Here is a 16970-nt window from a genome sequence, read left to right on the forward strand (position 1 = left end):
TTCACCAAAACTATTTAATTAATATATTTTTCTAATTTAAATGAGGTGAAAAAAGCAGCCCATGGACAATAATGTATAACAGAAATATGCCTGTAAGTATTAAATCAGGGGGAGAAGGAATCCAACTTATTAAAGAATGCAGTGATTTACAAAAGAAAAAGCATAGTAAATAGTTTTTTTCTTGGCCATAAAAACCACCAAGTTCTTTACTGATTTGAATAATTAATGTTTGTAATATTTTCCTATGGACAACAGGGGGAAACCACATTATGGCTGTGACACAAATAATTGCTTTCCTACATTTACTTACTTTCTGCAGTAATAAACACGCATAAGGCTCAGTTTAAGAATTTCACAATAAGCTTAAATTTCTGATCAAGCTGATTTGAATTAAATCCACCATGCTAACCTTTTTCAATAGAACTTTACAACATACTATAAAACTGTTGTTTAAACAATGCTTCCCATAATTGCCACCAATAAATGATACCTTTTTATTGCCGTTAGAACACTCTTGGTTACCAGTTTCCAGAGATTGCTGCAGTAATCTGTGCATAACTTTGTGTTATGTTGTTAATAATTGTGTGGGGGGTTTTTTAAAAATTCAGAAACTGGAAAAGTTTAAGAAAACATGCAAAATGCTGAGGATACATGTAAGTGAAATATTTAATGTCCATCATTCATAAAAGTTACATTGTTTACATAGGGTTCATTAGTATATAATAAAAATGTCATCTTAATGAAAGATTTTCTGGCAAGTCTTTTATATGTTAATTTGTTTAACATACGCTTTGGCTATACAGCTAAATAGGAATAATATATTTTTTAAAAACTTTCTGCAAATAGTTGCTTAACAGTTACAAAACCTCATTATTAAGAATTGGTTATTGTTACACTTGCTTGTTGGCTTGTAAAAATCATCTGTGATTTGGACTGGGAATCTTAGGACCAACTTATTGTACCATACTTGCTCATTGCATAGTGACCATGTAAACAGCTCAGGGATCCACAAATTATATCCTTGTACTCTAAAAGTCATTGAGGATTTTACATACTGTACTGCTTATGTTTTCTTATATTGATGAATAATTTGGGGATTGTTTTATTGTTGATGCTGATGGGAAATTTTTTTAAAACATGTCATTTTTATACGAGAAGTTAAAAAATTAAAAAGTTAACACCAAAAGAAATAATTTTACGCTTTGCAACAGTATTGCTACCTCATTCTTTTTGATTTTAGATATATATAACATATTGGAACTGCACTGTACTGCTTCTTTTCAAAAGTTTAAATTAGTTGGAACAATTAGCTATGTGTTTACATAAAGTTAACTATGTTTGCATCAAATAAAATGTTTATTAATGAAAGCTATTATACAAGAAACATCAAAGAGAATTTCATCATACAGAAATGTACACTATATGTGACAGATGGAAAAGTGCATGCAGATTTGTCTCATTTAAAAAAAACGAATTCAGAAACAATAGTACTAAAGTTACTGGGTTTTGATTCCTATGATCTCGAATGAGTGAAAAGTTCTCTTTGAATTTACAAAAATCCATTTAACAGATATGACTAGTACACATTAGCAAGCAAGTGGAATGAATGCACTCAGATTTTAATTTACAAGTACTTGTGCTTGACAAATGTGATTTTTTTTTAACGTAAAGTTTTCTTCGAATATGGGCTGGGTAGATTGCTGCCAGGTTGCTCTGGTTTTATACATAGTTTGTCTAAATTTGTTTTTAATACCACACAATTTGTTGAAGCTTTCATTTCTGTTAATTAGACACCATAAAATAACATATGTTTTGTTAACATTCAGGAAATGACATCAAGTCTTTTATTTTTATTTTTTGGCTCAATAGATTTTTAAATGTATGATTATCATAACCTAATATTGTCTTTGTCTTCACTGCAGTGGATTTCCGATCAAACTTTTCCCCTTCTTTTAATACTTTAGGGAATTTTCAAACGTCGGGATGTTTGGCTGTAATGCCCCATGATTTGTTCTCCCTGAAAGAAATCATAGTGACAATTTATTAAACTACAGAGCAACCTGGCTTTTCGGGGTCTGCAATTCTATTTTGTGCTCAATATACCTAGCATTAAATCTTGATTCATTTCATCATATTATTTAGGTTATATTTGTCATGCAATTACTTTAGCTGCTAGTTTTCTGGCTTTTTTAGCAGTCTAATAGAGGGTTTCATTATCAAATCAGTGGGGCATTACTTTGCATGTTCAAAAAAGGAGGTTAAAAGGCTAAAATCTAAATTGCACCAGCAGTAGCATATACATTGAATATGAAGAAATTGAAAACCTAAGAAGGAACCATATTTCAAAATATTTAAAAGGCTCTGTTTCCGTGTTTAATACCAATTGTTCACAGGTACCATAAAAGCAAAGAGACACACTGGTACATGTAGGATTTAAATTTAAAAAAAAAAAAAAAAACAAAAAAACAAAAAAACAAAAACACAAATAAATAAAAAAAACTGATGGGAAATAAAACTCCTTAGATTCAAAATGGTTTATTCACACAAATTTAATAGGATATATCACAATTGTTTGGTCCATAAATATTTAGGGGAAATAGTTTCTATACAATGCATTTATCAATAAACAAAGAAACATGGACAATTTTGCTAGACCACTTACTGTACTATAAACACGAAGCTCAATATATAAGATTATTGGATTTATCAACTATATCTGAAAGAGTGCACAACTGCTTTCTATGACATGTTTGTCCCCTCTAACAGGATACACCATAAAAAGAGTTTCAGAAATAAGAGGTAAAACAGTACAAAACTAGTGAGGTGTCAAAAGGGCTTAAAACAGTTAATTTAACAAACAACACATATATCCTGATTTTTCACAAACTTACTCCCAAGGTATATCATAAGGCACATAGTAGAACTGAGTTTTAATTAGTCTACTTAATAAAGTAGATCTCTAGTACCATATATTGTTCTGTCAAAGAACAAAATTTATAAGTATCAATATTTTTACCTGTAAAAGTGTATTAATAAAGATCTCAGCCTTACCAAGGTCGTTTGGTCTGGTTAGTGGTAAATGCCCATAAGGTAATAGAAATAGGAAAAGTCAAGATTTAATATCCATAGAAGATGATAACCATACTTGCTAAATATATAATGGCAAACACACCTTTCTTCTATTACAGTGTTAACATCTCTTCCATCATCTTTTTTTAAAAAATAAGCTACTTTTCTGTGCTAATTTTCTAAAAACCCTGAGCAAAAATTACAATAATGCACTTTAATGTGGGCAGTGAACTGTCAATATGTAACCACACATTTATACAGCCAGAAAGGACACCTTTAAAATATATTAAATAGCCATTTTGACCACCAAAAAAGAGATTTGATGGTGTATAAAAAGTGGGGTATATGTGCAAAGTTATTCTTAACAATCCACTAAAACAAGACATAGATCTTGACTGGTTTTTGTTCGGTTTTGTTTCTGAGACTCTCCACAATCTAATTGGTGTTCAACTACGATAAAAGGATACAGATGAACATTCACCACTGCCCAGACCATTCAGACTTTTAGCTTAAATAAAATTAAAAAAAAGAAAGATCCTACTGTAAACTAAGAAATGTATTCAGATCAGCATCCACAAGGCTTCTGAGTTTATCTGCTTTAAAATTATTTACTGCCAATTCCCATTTTTGTAAGAATTTTTGCTAACATTTTTTTTCTTTTATACAAAGTTTAAAGAGTTAAAGTCTATATTAGAGATATTAATGAACTAAAGATTTTAATTTCATGTGTTAAACAAAGTGTCTGATATAATCTCAGGAAATATCTAAAGTAAATGAAAAATAGTAATGTGTAAAACGTACTGAAATAATTTTCCTTAAACATCTTAATCAAGTATATTTTGCTTATTTCCATTTTCCCTGAAAAAAAGTATGATTTATCAAAACCTCATTTTAACACTACACATGCATACATCTTCTTGGAACTTATTTTTTGTGCTCACTAAGGTAGCTGGGCAACATCCTGTTTGCTTTAATGGTATGCCAACAAGGCCATGTAGCAAACCGCACCTATTTTTTTTAATTCCAAATCAGAGCTGCTTGACAGACAAAAATGAAAAACCCTCCCTGTGTGATATTTCAGATCAGCAGGACCCTTCATTTGTTATTCTGTTGGGTTTACTTTAATAATATTGTAGTAAGTGTGAGGTAATTCTGGAGGGTCTTTTCCAGATCTTGCCTCCTTAATGTACAGGCACAAGTTTGGAGACCCACAGCCTGATCCTGCCATCCCTAACCACCAGCACTCTCGTCACGGGGTCTCTCTCTCCGAGCCCTCCATCCAGGCACAGCTTTCAGCGGTGGCTAAGGACATCCCAGCCGGGGACGAACTGGCAGAGGAGCATTTAGCTATCCCAGTGACACTCCCTGGGGCTCAGGGAGGATCAGGCTTGTGGCTAATGCATTAGGAAAAAGCACTGGCACTTCCAGTCTGACTATTTCAATTATTAGTTTAATTCAGTTTGTATTTATTTTCCAACATCTTAAAAAAAACAAAACCAAAAACCCCACATACAAAACTTTTAGATGCATTATAAAAATAAAATTAAATTTGGGGTTCCTAAATGCTGTAAATGAACATAAAATCCTGAAGCAGCATTGTTTTGGATATAATTAAACTGATTTTTACCTGGTTATCAAGGAGGGAAAACAATCTGGTTGGGTTTTTTTTTGCGGTAGTAATATTTTTTTTCAAGGTTCTGGAAATAAGTAACATACAATTTTAAGAGGCACTTACTAGAATGATTCATAACCTTCTCTTCAGTTTTTGAAGAATTTTTAAAAATTGAGTACAATTTAACAACAGCAAATGTTCATTTATTATAGCAACATATTACTTCAAACTCATTTGCCAAGTGGCTGCAGATGCTACACATCAAGCTGTTTATCTTCCCAAATATTTTGTGGGTTTGTTATTAAAAAAAAAAAGGCTTGAAAATAATAAAAAATTAATTATAATAATAATAATATTATAATAATAATAATAAAGAAGAAGAGTAAGAATTAAAAAAAAAACAAAAAAAAAAAAACTGAACTGTTAGAAAAGGTTCGTTAAGGTAGTTTGTGAGGGGCTCCCGGATTCGTGGCTGTCCAAGTTAGAGGTCACTGATGTCACTACAGTGATAGTGGGATTGGTCAGGTCTGTTAAAGTGGTCGCAGTGCCGGGTGGAGTGAGTGCGCCGCTGTCTGCTGAGGGCGGTGCCGGAAGTGAGGTGCCATCAGCTTTATCGACACCCCCATTCTCCTGCCGCAAAAGGTTCCTTCTGAATTTGGCTCTTGCGTTTTGAAACCAAACCTGCAAACCAATCCCAATTGATTTCTTTACCGATGCTTGTTTCGCTTTGCTTATTTTTGTCTTTTGTTCTTGCTTTTATGTCATTTTTTGATGTTTGTTTTTGTGTGGCAAGTCACCTAAGTCACTCTATAGATTCATTTGCTGCTGGTGGAACCGGCTCTTTCACAGGTGGGACCCTGTGTACGAGGCCCAGTGCTACAGGTGCTCACCAGTACGTTGCAGCCTGGTGTGCAGACCTCATAGAGCAGCCTTAAGAAAAACCTGCTCGGTCACTCACCCAAAGAAAGCAACTTTCTTAATGGCCATGTAGTGTATTCTTAAGTTGTGTCGGTTTGGGGTCAAGACACGTGATAAAGATCGAGGGAAGGGGTGAATGAGCAGATTTTTGCCAAGGCTGAAAGTTTGCCTTCATCATTTTAAAAGACTGAAGAAGGAGCGGTAATTACACCATCCCTATCACACAGATTGTTGATATGGGTAACCTAGTCTTTCTGTTCTGTAAGGTTCACTGAAAATGTTTTAGGTGACATGTAACACAGACAAGGAATTGCTGCTAATAGATTTTCCTACCTCGATCACTGCCCTTCTTTGGCACTCTGCATATAATACACACCTCGCTTTACCTTCACGGAACTAGCACACATCGTATAGGGATTTTTTTAAAGGTAATTCACTAGGCTGTCCTTCACAGGGAAGTGACTTTTTACTGTGTGGGGCCATTAAGGTAACAGTTGTCTGACAGGCATTGGGAAAGGGAGCCGGCTGGTCTTGGAGGATCATATTGGTGAAATCTTGCTTCCTACACATTGGGGGATCTGCTCACTGAGGGGCCACATTAACAACTTCAGGGGAGCCCAAAGGCTTCACCCAGTGTGTATAAAATCAGTAGATTGGCTACCTCTACCCTTAATAAGGTCACCACAGAGAGACTACAGGTCCCAGGATATCTACTGGGCTGGTAGACTCTGGAGTTGGTTTCCTCACGTTGAGGCTGTCACTAATTACAAATCACATTTTAGTATTTGGCTGCCTTGGAGTGGTAGGGCATACATTCGGCACTCCTGCCATGTAATACCTTACCCCTCTGCACACCCACTAGGGACACACCTAGCAGAAGTGTTTCTACATGCATCGCTACCATTACACGTAAGGGAAATGCTATTGGCTGGCAGGGGTAGGGGAAAATTCTGTCAAGCCTGTGATGTGGCTTCTTACCTGCAGAACTCTCTTGGTCAGGCCTGTTTTCTGGGCAAGCTGCTTGAGGTCCTTGGCATCTGGGTTGTGGTTGATAGCAAAGTAGGACTTCATGGTACGAAGCTGGTGGTGTTTGAAGGAGGTGCGCATGCGCTTTGTCTTCTGGGATGGGGGATAAGGCTGCTGGTCTCTGTCCAGGTGATCTGCCTCATTCTCATTACAACCTGGTCAATGAACAAAATGAAACAAGGTGTTAGTGGCTATGCATTGTGTAGGATAAACAAATCAAGGCAGAAATCTTGAGTCATGTACTGTTTGGAAGGAAGGAAACAAGTGAGAAAGGAAGGAAAAAGGGAAGGGCTAAGATGGTGCAAGGATAAGTATGATGTGGTTATTAAATAAGACAAAAAAGATCCAGAAGATTACCTTTTCCTATTCTTAAAACATGCTATGTCCCCTGGGCCTGTACCTACTAAGGGCAGACTTAGAAAGTTCTCTCTCCTTTGGCATTTATTTTCAAACAAGTATTTTCCCTGTGGTGATGGTTTTGCTTTGGGCGCTGAAAGAGTCATTTGAAATCTCATTCAGATTTTGAAATCTCACTCATTGAAACACTCTTAGCTTGAGAGAAGCATAAAGGTCAAACCAGCATTTTGAATGTTCCTGACTTTTTCCCTAAGTCACAAGCACCTATAAAAGGAGATGTACAGCAGGAAAGTTTGTTATGACAGTTCATCAAGAAAGCATGAAATCTAGTGGGTTTTTGCCAATAAAATAAATGCTTTTGGACTCTGCCTGGGAGTTTATATGAGCTGCTCAAAGACCTTCATCTGTAAACCATGTCTAGAAAGCAGTTGCATCAAGGCTTGATTCAGTCCCTCAAACTCAATCCAAATCAGCAGTAGCTCTTAGTTGGTACTGATTTAGGATGCTTCTGTGAGCAACCAGCTAGTGGCTCAAAACTTTAAGAGAATTTCCCTGCTTTCCCTGAATCAGGATTTTCAAAGTGTCTCTCAAAGATGAATTTGTTTCTGATTACACTTTTATGGGTGTGAACGTACACAAGACTTGCAGCTGTTCAGGAACCATGGCATCATTACTTTATATTGGGGAAAATAATAACAGTATTGGCAAAAAAAAAGCAAGACAGGCATCTATATTTTTCTTTTCATCTTAAAAAAAAAGGGGGGTTACCAATTTATAGGATCTCATTTTATAGAGATAGGTCAGTCACACAAGAGAAAATTAATGATGTCATCATAGCAGGGAATATTAATTAAAGAACAGCTAATTAAAAATGTTTCAGAATGCCTGTAAACTAGACCAAGTTTCATTAGTTGCTCGTTTGCATTTTTTAACTGCTTTGCCATAGTTATTGGATTATTTACTAGGCCTAGTTGATCCCTACTTCTCAAAAAATAAAAAGGAAGGGGGAGGGAGAAGGTGAAAGAGGGGGAGCACACAATGCAGAGACTGATGCTGACAGTGCTAAAAACAGAGTCAAAGCAACTTGAAACCAGGAGAAAATAAAAAGCTTCTTGAAGGTGTTTTCTCTTTTGAATTGTAAGACAAGTCAACATGAACAGACGCCAGTAAGACAACACTTTGACAGATAATCAGGTGAATATTTAATTACAGCTAGATTCGCTTCTAGTCTTGGTAAGAAGTATCTGCACTTTCAAAGTAAGCTGACACTTCTGAAAATACCAGGAGTTGAAAATTGCCTTTAAAACAATTTCAGTCCAGATTTGGATTGTATTTACTCCTTGTTTTCACAAGCAATCCCACTGCCTTCAGTCAAACTATGTGGGCCGTAACTTATGAGCTGACATAAATCAGAGTACCAGACTTCAGTCCTCAGGTTTTACTTCAGAGAGTTGCAAGCTGTTTGTTTGTGTAGTTTTCTTTGGGTCACTCAGGTTTACAGCAGCAAAGCAAACTTCCTTGGGCTCCCTCTGTCCTGCTTACTGCCTTTGTTTCTGTGATCTACTTTTCTGTCTGTGATCTACTTTATTTTGGCTTTTATTTTCAAGAGAAAACAGGAAGAGGGCTCCAAGCATCCTCAGACAATCCTAGTTTATACAGTGATTAGCTCATTCTCTGTTTTACATGAGTGAAACAGCATTATGTGGTTTGGCCACCTCACAGAGCAGAGTTTTACACTATCGCCTGGAGAACTAAGGGGAAGCGAAAAATCAGGCAAGACATTATTGCTCATTTCTTTGCAGCGGGACTGGGGGGTTGTTTAATTTTGCTTTGGAAAGAGCTAGAACAGTTTGCTTTTTATTGCCAAGAATTCTTCAGCTGGACTCTTCGTAGTTTTTCACACACACACACATACACACGGAGACATATATAATGAAATAAGTAAACAGCTCTTTGAGCAACAGCTGCGTAAAATATTTTCCTATCTTCTTCACCATCTCATTTCTATATCCTGTGGGCTGTAAGTCAACACAGTTTCCCTCAAATTACATATTAATTCTATGATATAAGAGGTAATATAGAGAAAGCCTTGAATGTTTTAAGTACTTTTGAATAGTTTCTTCCATTTTTCACATTAATTCCAGACAGCTCACAAGTATGAATGGCTTTTACCTCATAACGTTTTGAGTTATTTATCGTTGTGTTTCCACTTTACAACCGAGGAGCCGAGAAACAGAAATTAAACTACTAAACAAAACAGAGACTAAAAAGCCTGTTGTAGACCCGGCAGCAGAATCTGATTTTCCGTTCTGGCCCTGTGCTCAGCCCCCCGCAGCAGAACGCGCGCACCAGTCCGAGCCAGGTACTGCCGGGTCGCTTGCGCACACACGTGTTTACGCTCAGCGTGGTGAAGTTAATAGCTTAATCAGAGTTTCGGGTTTAAGGGCTGGGCCCGTTTCCTAGCGTGGCTTGCCATATGGGTGCGGGCACCCTGGGGCGCGGCTCCCACCGGACAGCGGGCGCAAGAGCTGGGCCGAGCCGCGGCGGACTGGGAGGCGGAGCGCTGCCGGCCCTCGGCTCCGCTCCAGCGCGGGCAGGTGGTGCGTGGCCAGGGGCGCCTGTGCCCCGCGGGACCCTCCCCGAGCCGGGGAGCCCGGAGCGGGATCGGCCCCGCGGGGGCTGCGGGAGCCCGGCCAGCCCTGCGGGGCGCCGGGCCGGAGGAGCCCGCGGAGGGGCTGCGGGGCCCCGCTGCGGGTCCCACCCGCCTCCCTTCTACCTCGGACGGCGGCAGCTATGTATCCGACCTTTCATTTTCCGTGGACCGGTTGCCCTTTGTAAACGATTACGTGCAAGAGCAGTTACTGGATCACAGGGCACAGAATGAAAACTGCGTGCAGGAAAGCTGCTGCCAGATATTTAAAGATATTTTTTTTCTTTCGAGAAGCGTTTTCATCCACTGCAACTCATTTCGTAATTGCTAGATACTCGCTTTCCTCCCCCTGGGTCTGGAGCGCAGTGGGTTGGAGTCGTTTGCACCGGATGCACGGTTTGGCTGCAAACTGTATTTTCTCGGGACCATGTGTCAACCCTGGACATTGCTAGATAATATTTTAAAAGAAAAAAAAATATATCACAGCCCAAACATATCAGATTTCTCAGCCATCTAGCCCCAGTCCAAAGCATCAGGCTTGAGCGTTTGTTGTTTTGGGCTTTTTTTCTCTCCATTGCCCGGAGAATTGTGAGATCTCAATGCAGTGATCTGGATTTTCTTAATGGGTAGTGCTTTTTAATCTCATTTGGAATCAGTGGTATTTCCTCTCTGCCCCGTTGTTGTAAAGAAGGAGAGTTTTAAGACTAGCAGACAAAAACTACGATGGCGTTCGCAAACAACGTCTCTCTGGAGTCCTGACCTGGAGTTTAAGAGGTGTTCTATCATATCCACAACTTTTTTTTTTTTTTTTTTCCCCTCGATTTCTGGTCCTAATTCTAACGATAAATTGTCCCTAGAGCTATTTCCGTTTAGGGGCCTGGGGAACGTGGTGATGGTGTGCGATCAGAGACAGCGCAGACCGAAGAGCGGGCGTAGGGGACCCGCCGCCCGAGTCCTGGCTGCGCTACAGGTTCACTTTTCTTTAGCCGCTTTCAGCATTGATTGGAAACCGCTCCGTAGCCAGGGATTCCAATGTCATCTTCAATTAACAAGGAACAATTAGCGCAGTGATTACCCTGGCTCCAAGGTCTACGCATCAGAGGAGATGAAATAGCCTCGCACAGCTACCCAGTTCCCAGCTGAAGCCCGTTTCAGACGCAGCCCTAGAGGAGGTGCCGGGGGAGGGATGGGGGGCGGCGAGGGGCGGTGGAGGATTGCTTGTGGATCTCGATGGCGGCGGGCTGAATTTGGGTGGAGGGGAGAGAACTTGGGGCCGAAAGCCGGGCACTTTTACCGACCCGCGTTTGTTGGAAGGGGCGGCCCCGAGCCCTCTCCCGGCTCCCTGGCGCAGCCAGCGGTCGGCAGCTACGCCGCGGTCCACGCCGGAAGCCCCCTGCCCCGGCCGGAACGGCTCTCCATGGGGAAGCCCTTTGCACCGCTCCTGCTTCCCGGACGCTTCTTTCCTCCTTACCGTCCGTGGGGAGCTTCACTTGCACTGAAATAGTTTTTGGAGTGGGTAGCTCGTTAATTCGGATTTACCCTTACTGTTTTCCTCTTCCGTCTACTGAAACGCCGCTTAAACTGCTCGACCATACCCGAAACTTTTACCTCTGGCCCCTAACACGGTGTGTTCAGACACGGTTTGGGCACTTAAGTGACTGGAGTTCGGGAAGGTAATTAAAACAGGGCAACACTTGTTTCTTTCCTACCGTTGAGATAGCAGAAGCCGTTCTCCTTAACTGCATTTGTTAGGGCTTAGTTACAGGGAAGAAAACTTATTCGTTGGCCTGATGTACAGTTTGATCGTTTATGTGCCAGTAAACAGAATTATTTAGCCTGAAGAACTAATTACTGTAAACGGAATGTCTAAATCGAGTTATGTCCATACTGCGTTGGCATTGTAGGAGCTATGTACCCTAACCTTCATTCTATTTCTTTTTTTCCTCGATCTGCCCGGTTCCTTCTAATTTGAGGTCTCACTGGTGAAGTGCTTTTTCCTACTAAAATACAAATAATGATAACAGTATCTCGGAGGTTCCTATTGAGAAAGAGTGCTGTGGTTTTAGGGCTGGGATATTTTTTTCTTTTTTTTTTTTTCTTTACCCTGGGAAGTGGCTAAGTTTGGGTGTTTGACATTGATAGGCAAAGACAACCTTTGAGGAGGGCTGCTGTTAGCTTTCCTGCAAACGCTCCAGCCCTCAGAGGGCTGTTTGTTTGATTTTCCAGTGGTTAAGCAGGATGCCTAGCCAAGGGAGCCCGAGAACGCGTTTGCTGGAGGCGCGGGAGCGAGGGTCAGCGTGCGGTGCCCACCTGAGTTGTAGCTGACGATGTCCACTCCCAGGGCAGGGCTCTTTCGTTTCCTGGGCCTCCCCTTCTGCACTGTGCCAGTGCCGTTGAAGTAAGGCAGGGCCAGCCCTCCGCTCTTGGCAGCCAGCTCGGTGTAGCTCAGCTGAGGGGGATATTCTCCTTGCAAAAGGGACTCGAAGTGGGCCCTGCAGTAAACCAGGTTGTCCTTCATGCCAAAGTGATCGCCTGTGGTCAGAGTCTTGTTGCAGGTGGTGCAGGTGAAGCAGCTCAGGTGATAAACCGACTCCCTGGCTCTCATGACCATTTCAGAGGCTGAGATCCCAAGGTGGCAGCGGGCACATCTCTGCACGGAGAACCTTCTGAAGGAAACAGAAAAGTGGGCATCACCTAGCAAGGCAAAGGCAGCCTTGCCCCGGTGCCGCCCGCCTCCTCTCCCGGTCAGGGGCTGTCGGCGGGGCGCCGGTCCCCGCCAGGGTCGTGCCCTCCCCGGCCCCAGCACGGCCCCTGCTGCCGGCCGCGGCCCCCGGCCCGCGCCGGGACTGGCTCCGGGCCCACCACCGGCGAGCCGGCGCCGGGGTCCCGGGGCAAAGGCCGCGCACTTTCCGCCGCGCTGACCTGTCCGCTCCGCACCCTGCGCAGCGCCCTCCCGCCGCCCGGGCGCACGGAGAGCAAAGGCAAGCGGGGCCGCCCGCAGCCGAGCCCCGGGAAGCTGTAACGCACAGGCAGCGGGTGCCCGGTGCGGGCCCCCCGCGGGACAGCGGCGACGCTGGGCAGGGGGCGGCGGGCTCCTGAGGGCGAGGGCTCCGCCGCCCCCCCCCCCGCGCCCGCTGCCCGGCCCGCGGGGAACCAGCAGGCTGAGGGCGGGGGGGCTTTCGCTGGGTTTTACGCTGGTATTTACGGAGGGAAAGCGCGGAGCGGCGGGAGACCCGAGGTCTCCTTCGCCTGTTTGTGCACCGCCACACATTCCCCGTCGGCGGGTCCCCTGCTGCTCCTATCAGTTTGTAAACGTGTGAGAGTTTTGGAGGGGACACGTTTCCAGGATTAAGGACTTGCTGACTGCGGCAAGCTACCTTTGAAAGCCCACGTGAAGAAAAGAGCGTTTCGGTTCGTAATGCCTTTTGAGGGGATGTGCTTTTGAACCCGTGGGGACTGGTTGCTGTACCTGTAGTAATCCTCCTTGCAGTAAATACTGCCGTCCTTGGCAAAGCAGGTGAGTTCTGACTCCAAAGCCAGTTTACATTCACAGCACTTAAGACACCTGAGGTGCCATTGTTTGTCAACAGCCAGCAGGTAATATCTGTCTGAGATCTTCCCTCCACAACCAGCACACAAAGCAGGCTTCTCGGGGCTCATTGGGGGCATGTTCTGCAAAACAACCACACCACAAGGGGATGAGACAGGGACAGACAGGCAGGGCGGGGGACGGGGTCCTGGCAGGGCCCGGGGCTCGTACACAGGGACTGCTCCCCGGGACCCCTCTGCTCCCCTCGGGAAGCGTGAGGGGCAACCGGGACCATCTCCCCTAGGAAAGCGTTTGCCGGGGTTCAGCTTTCCCGTTTGTCCCGTTAACGCGCTCCCAGCGATCTAACGTCACTTCGGTGGGCGCAGCAGCCGCTCAGGCCTCGGCGAGCCAAGCAGAGCCGCTCTCCCCTGCGGGACCGTGGGCGAAGCCTCCAGCTCCCCCTTGCATTGGGCGTTTGAATCCTGGGCGCCCCGCAGGAGCGGCATTTTAAAGTAGGCAAATACCGTTTTGCTGCAACAAAAGTTTATGGCAGAGGGTGCAGGCTTGCGCCGATTTCCCGGTAAATTTTCACCCGTGCTTAGCCCAGCCAAAACCTCGTCTCTAACGAAAGCCAGGCCGTGTAAAACAGAAGAGAAAGGAGACAGGTGGATGGTGTAAAGACCGGTGAGCACGGACGCTTACCACCCGGCCAGGGCAGTGGACAGAAAGGTGGCACAGGCTGCTTTCAGCTAAAACTAGCATCTTTTAAGCAGTAAACTTCTGCAAGTTCCCGTTAATCTCCTCCCCACGAGGAGTGTCGCTCGGGACAAAGGGAGTCGGAGGGACAGCGGAGACAAAAGCTCTGCCCTGAAACTCGGGGCAGCGTTTGCTGATAAAGTAACGGGGGGAAAAAAGCCTCTCGAACAGCTCGTTCTAAAGTCGCAATTGTTTTAAAGCGGCAACTCCGTAATCATTTTCCAATCTGAAGTTGTGCTCCTAGCCCCTCTTTCCCCCCCCCCCCCCCCCCGCCCAACAATTGAAAAGGCGAGTTGAATTTACATTGCAAATCCTCATATAACAAAGCGGGAGTTTATTTAAGAGAAGGGGGGAAGGACTCCGTGGATCTCAAAGCCTGAGAGCAGTTTCCAGGCCGTTACTTTATGTGCAGAGCCTTGTGCGCGACCGGCGGAAGCCCTACAAGTCAGAGAAAGGAGCTGTGGCTCTGCAGGACGCCCAGCGTGGCACTCGGCTCCTCGCCACCCGGCAGCACGTTTCTGCAGACCCTGGGCCTTTGGCTAAGGGAAGCGGAGATGCTACTGCTCAGCAAAGGAGCCGGCGGGCAGAACGTTCGGAGGGAGCGGTGCCGCGTTGTATCGATCCCGCACCTCAGACCAAAAAGGGTTACGAAAAGTAAGCGGTGGTGGTTTGCGGTTTAATTGAGGAGCTGCCAGGGGTGCAAGGAAAGCAGAGCGCACCCCGGGAGCTCCGGCTGCAGCCCCGCACGGCCGGGGCAGAGCGGCCGCAGCCGGCCGAGCAGGGGCATCAGTGCTCCGCTAGAAGGGCTGAAAAGCAGCCCCTGTTCCCATCGAAAATATTTCCCCCCCGTTACTCCAGAGAGCACACGCAACGACATTGATCAGACAACTACAGAGCTGAGCCTGGCCAGCAGAGCAGCCAGCCTACGGGTGGGATTACAGGGAGCCTCGGAGGGGTTTCTACAAGCAAGGAGAGGCAGGGAAGGGGCAGGGGAGGCAGCGTCTTTCTCTTCCCCAAGGCCAGGGTCTGTCCCGCAGCGGGTCCGTGCTTGCAGGGATTCCCTCTCAAAGAGTGCCAGCTCCTTTCTTACCGTTTCTCGGCCGTTCATCTGTCCCCCTTTGGCCAGGCGGGACTCGGTCTTGGATCGCCTCTCCATCTCCTCCATGATTCCTTGGATATGGCCTCCGGAGATCCCGTGGAAAAGCATGGCTGGGGGACGGAAAGGACAAGTATTTTCTTCTGCTCTGCACCCCACTATTTCCATATACAGACCCCAGAGTCTTTAGATCATCCAAAATGTTTACACCGAGGCGCACAGCGCAGGGAGGGAGGTTGCAATAGGAGCTTCTCTTTGCACAAGCACCGAGGGCTTCCTGAAGATGTGCAGAAAACAAACAAGGGGGAGAAAATGTAATAATAATTAATTTTAAAAATAAAATAATAAAATCGAGCTAAAGGATCTGTTACTGTTCTGGAGAGCTGGGGCTCCTGACTGGAGAGGCTTGGACCTGGGGCAGTAGAATTGGTCGGGAAAGGATATAGTTTTGAATACAAAGAAAGCAAAAAGAAGTGCTATTTTCAGCAGTCCCTGGTTGCTTTAAAGTTCCCAGTGCCTGTAGGTTGGATTTGGGACTGCTGCTTTCCGGAGCTCTGTCCAATTTGTTAAGAGACTAAAGCCAGCCCATTTTTGATAATTTAGTAGGAGGAGTTCTCTCCCTTGAGCTGCCACTGATTTTTATTCAGACAACAAAGACCTGTCATACTCCTCTCAACCCCTAGTGATGGGCAAGCAGTGACAAACATTACGGTCGGGGCGGTGGGTGGGGTGGGCTTTATTACCTCCCCCAAACACAGAGTCCCGGGAGTTGGTGGCGACGGCGCCCGGCGCGGGGCAGGGTGGCCCGGGGGCCCCGCTCCCCCCGGGGCCGCGCCGCGCCGGGGAAGCTCCGTCCCGCGGCCCCTGGGGCTGGCACCGCTGTCCCCGGCTCCGCCGCGGGAAGGGGAGCGGGAAGCGGGAAGCGGGGCGCCGTGGCGGGGCAGCTGGGCGAGCGGAGCGGCCAGACCGCTCCCCGCTCCCCGGGCCCGGGCGGCAGCACAGGGGGCGGTCAGGCGGGGCGGCGGAGGGGTGCCCGGCGGCAGGAGGGCACGGCTTCCCCCCGCGTCCCGGCCGGGCCGAGCGCTCACCGGGCTCGACCTGCCCTGCCGCCGCCGGGGAGTGCCGACCCGGCGGGACCCCCGCCCGCACCCGCAGGACCTCCGCAGCCTCCGCGGGCAGCCTGCGGGGCAGCCCCGGCGGCGCATCGGGCGGGCGGGCGCGGTGCGGTGCGGGGCCGCCCCGCCGGGGCTCCCTCCCCTCGCCCGCTCCCGGCCACGGGCCGTGACCGTTCATTGTGTGCAGGGGACTGGGCGATGCATTCCTTCCCGGCTAATCTCTCGCTCTGCTCCCCCCCCCCCCCCCCGCCTTTTTCCCTTTCTCCTACTTACTTTTCACACCACTCTTCCTTGCCTTTCCCTGGAACAGCTGCCGGCTGTTTCCCGACACCTCGATCCCTACTGAAGGATCTTCCTGGCGGCAGTTCTGCGCTCCCTGTTCCCTGGGGGACGCTCCACACCAAACCCGAGCGCGACTAGTGAAAGAAGTACCCCAGCCCCCACTTCCTTTCCAAGGCATCCCAGAGACATCCTCAGGGGCTCCTCGAGTCACCTCTTCCATGTAACCCAAGATTCAGGCGGCCGGTTTCCTCCCTTCTCTTTCCCCCTAAGTAGCTAAAATTAATGTTATTTGCAGATTGAATGTTGCTACATTCCTCCGGGTGCCAGAATACAGATCATAAAACTCAATTTCACACAAAGATGAAGTCAATCAAGTGAAATAAACCGGGATTTTTTTTCACTGTTGGCACACTAGACCCTGGACAGCAGGGCTGCTATTTACTGTAAGTAATGTAATTAGCCCTTTTGGATGGAAATCAATGTGTTGTATATGTGTGTGTGTGTTTTAATAAGAGAGTAATAGCTATAAAACCAACGAGACTCAATGGGGTAAGGGAATC

General features: G+C 45.8%; 1 protein-coding gene across 2 annotated transcripts; it reads right to left on the reverse strand.

Moving 5' to 3' along the window:
* Positions 1 to 648: 648 nt before the first annotated feature.
* On the reverse strand, positions 649 to 16630 carry LHX9 (LIM homeobox 9). 2 transcript variants are annotated; one of them, XM_040611292.1, is made up of 7 exons: positions 16402 to 16630; positions 15222 to 15290; positions 15008 to 15126; positions 13102 to 13304; positions 11943 to 12298; positions 6578 to 6780; positions 649 to 5362 (listed from the first exon to the last, which is right to left on the reverse strand). In XM_040611292.1, the coding sequence occupies exons 1-7, from the start codon at positions 16628 to 16630 to the stop codon at positions 5105 to 5107; spliced, it is 1437 nt and encodes a 478-aa protein (XP_040467226.1). In that variant the 3' UTR covers positions 649 to 5104. The 2 variants fall into 2 exon arrangements, with proteins under 2 accessions (XP_040467226.1, XP_040467225.1); XM_040611291.1 differs by lacking the exon at positions 16402 to 16630 and having other exon boundaries at positions 649 to 2017; positions 15008 to 15540.
* Between the last annotated feature and the right edge of the window lie 340 nt (positions 16631 to 16970).

Source organism: Falco naumanni, chromosome 11, assembly GCF_017639655.2.
Source record: "Falco naumanni isolate bFalNau1 chromosome 11, bFalNau1.pat, whole genome shotgun sequence".
Taxonomy (NCBI): domain Eukaryota; kingdom Metazoa; phylum Chordata; class Aves; order Falconiformes; family Falconidae; genus Falco; species Falco naumanni.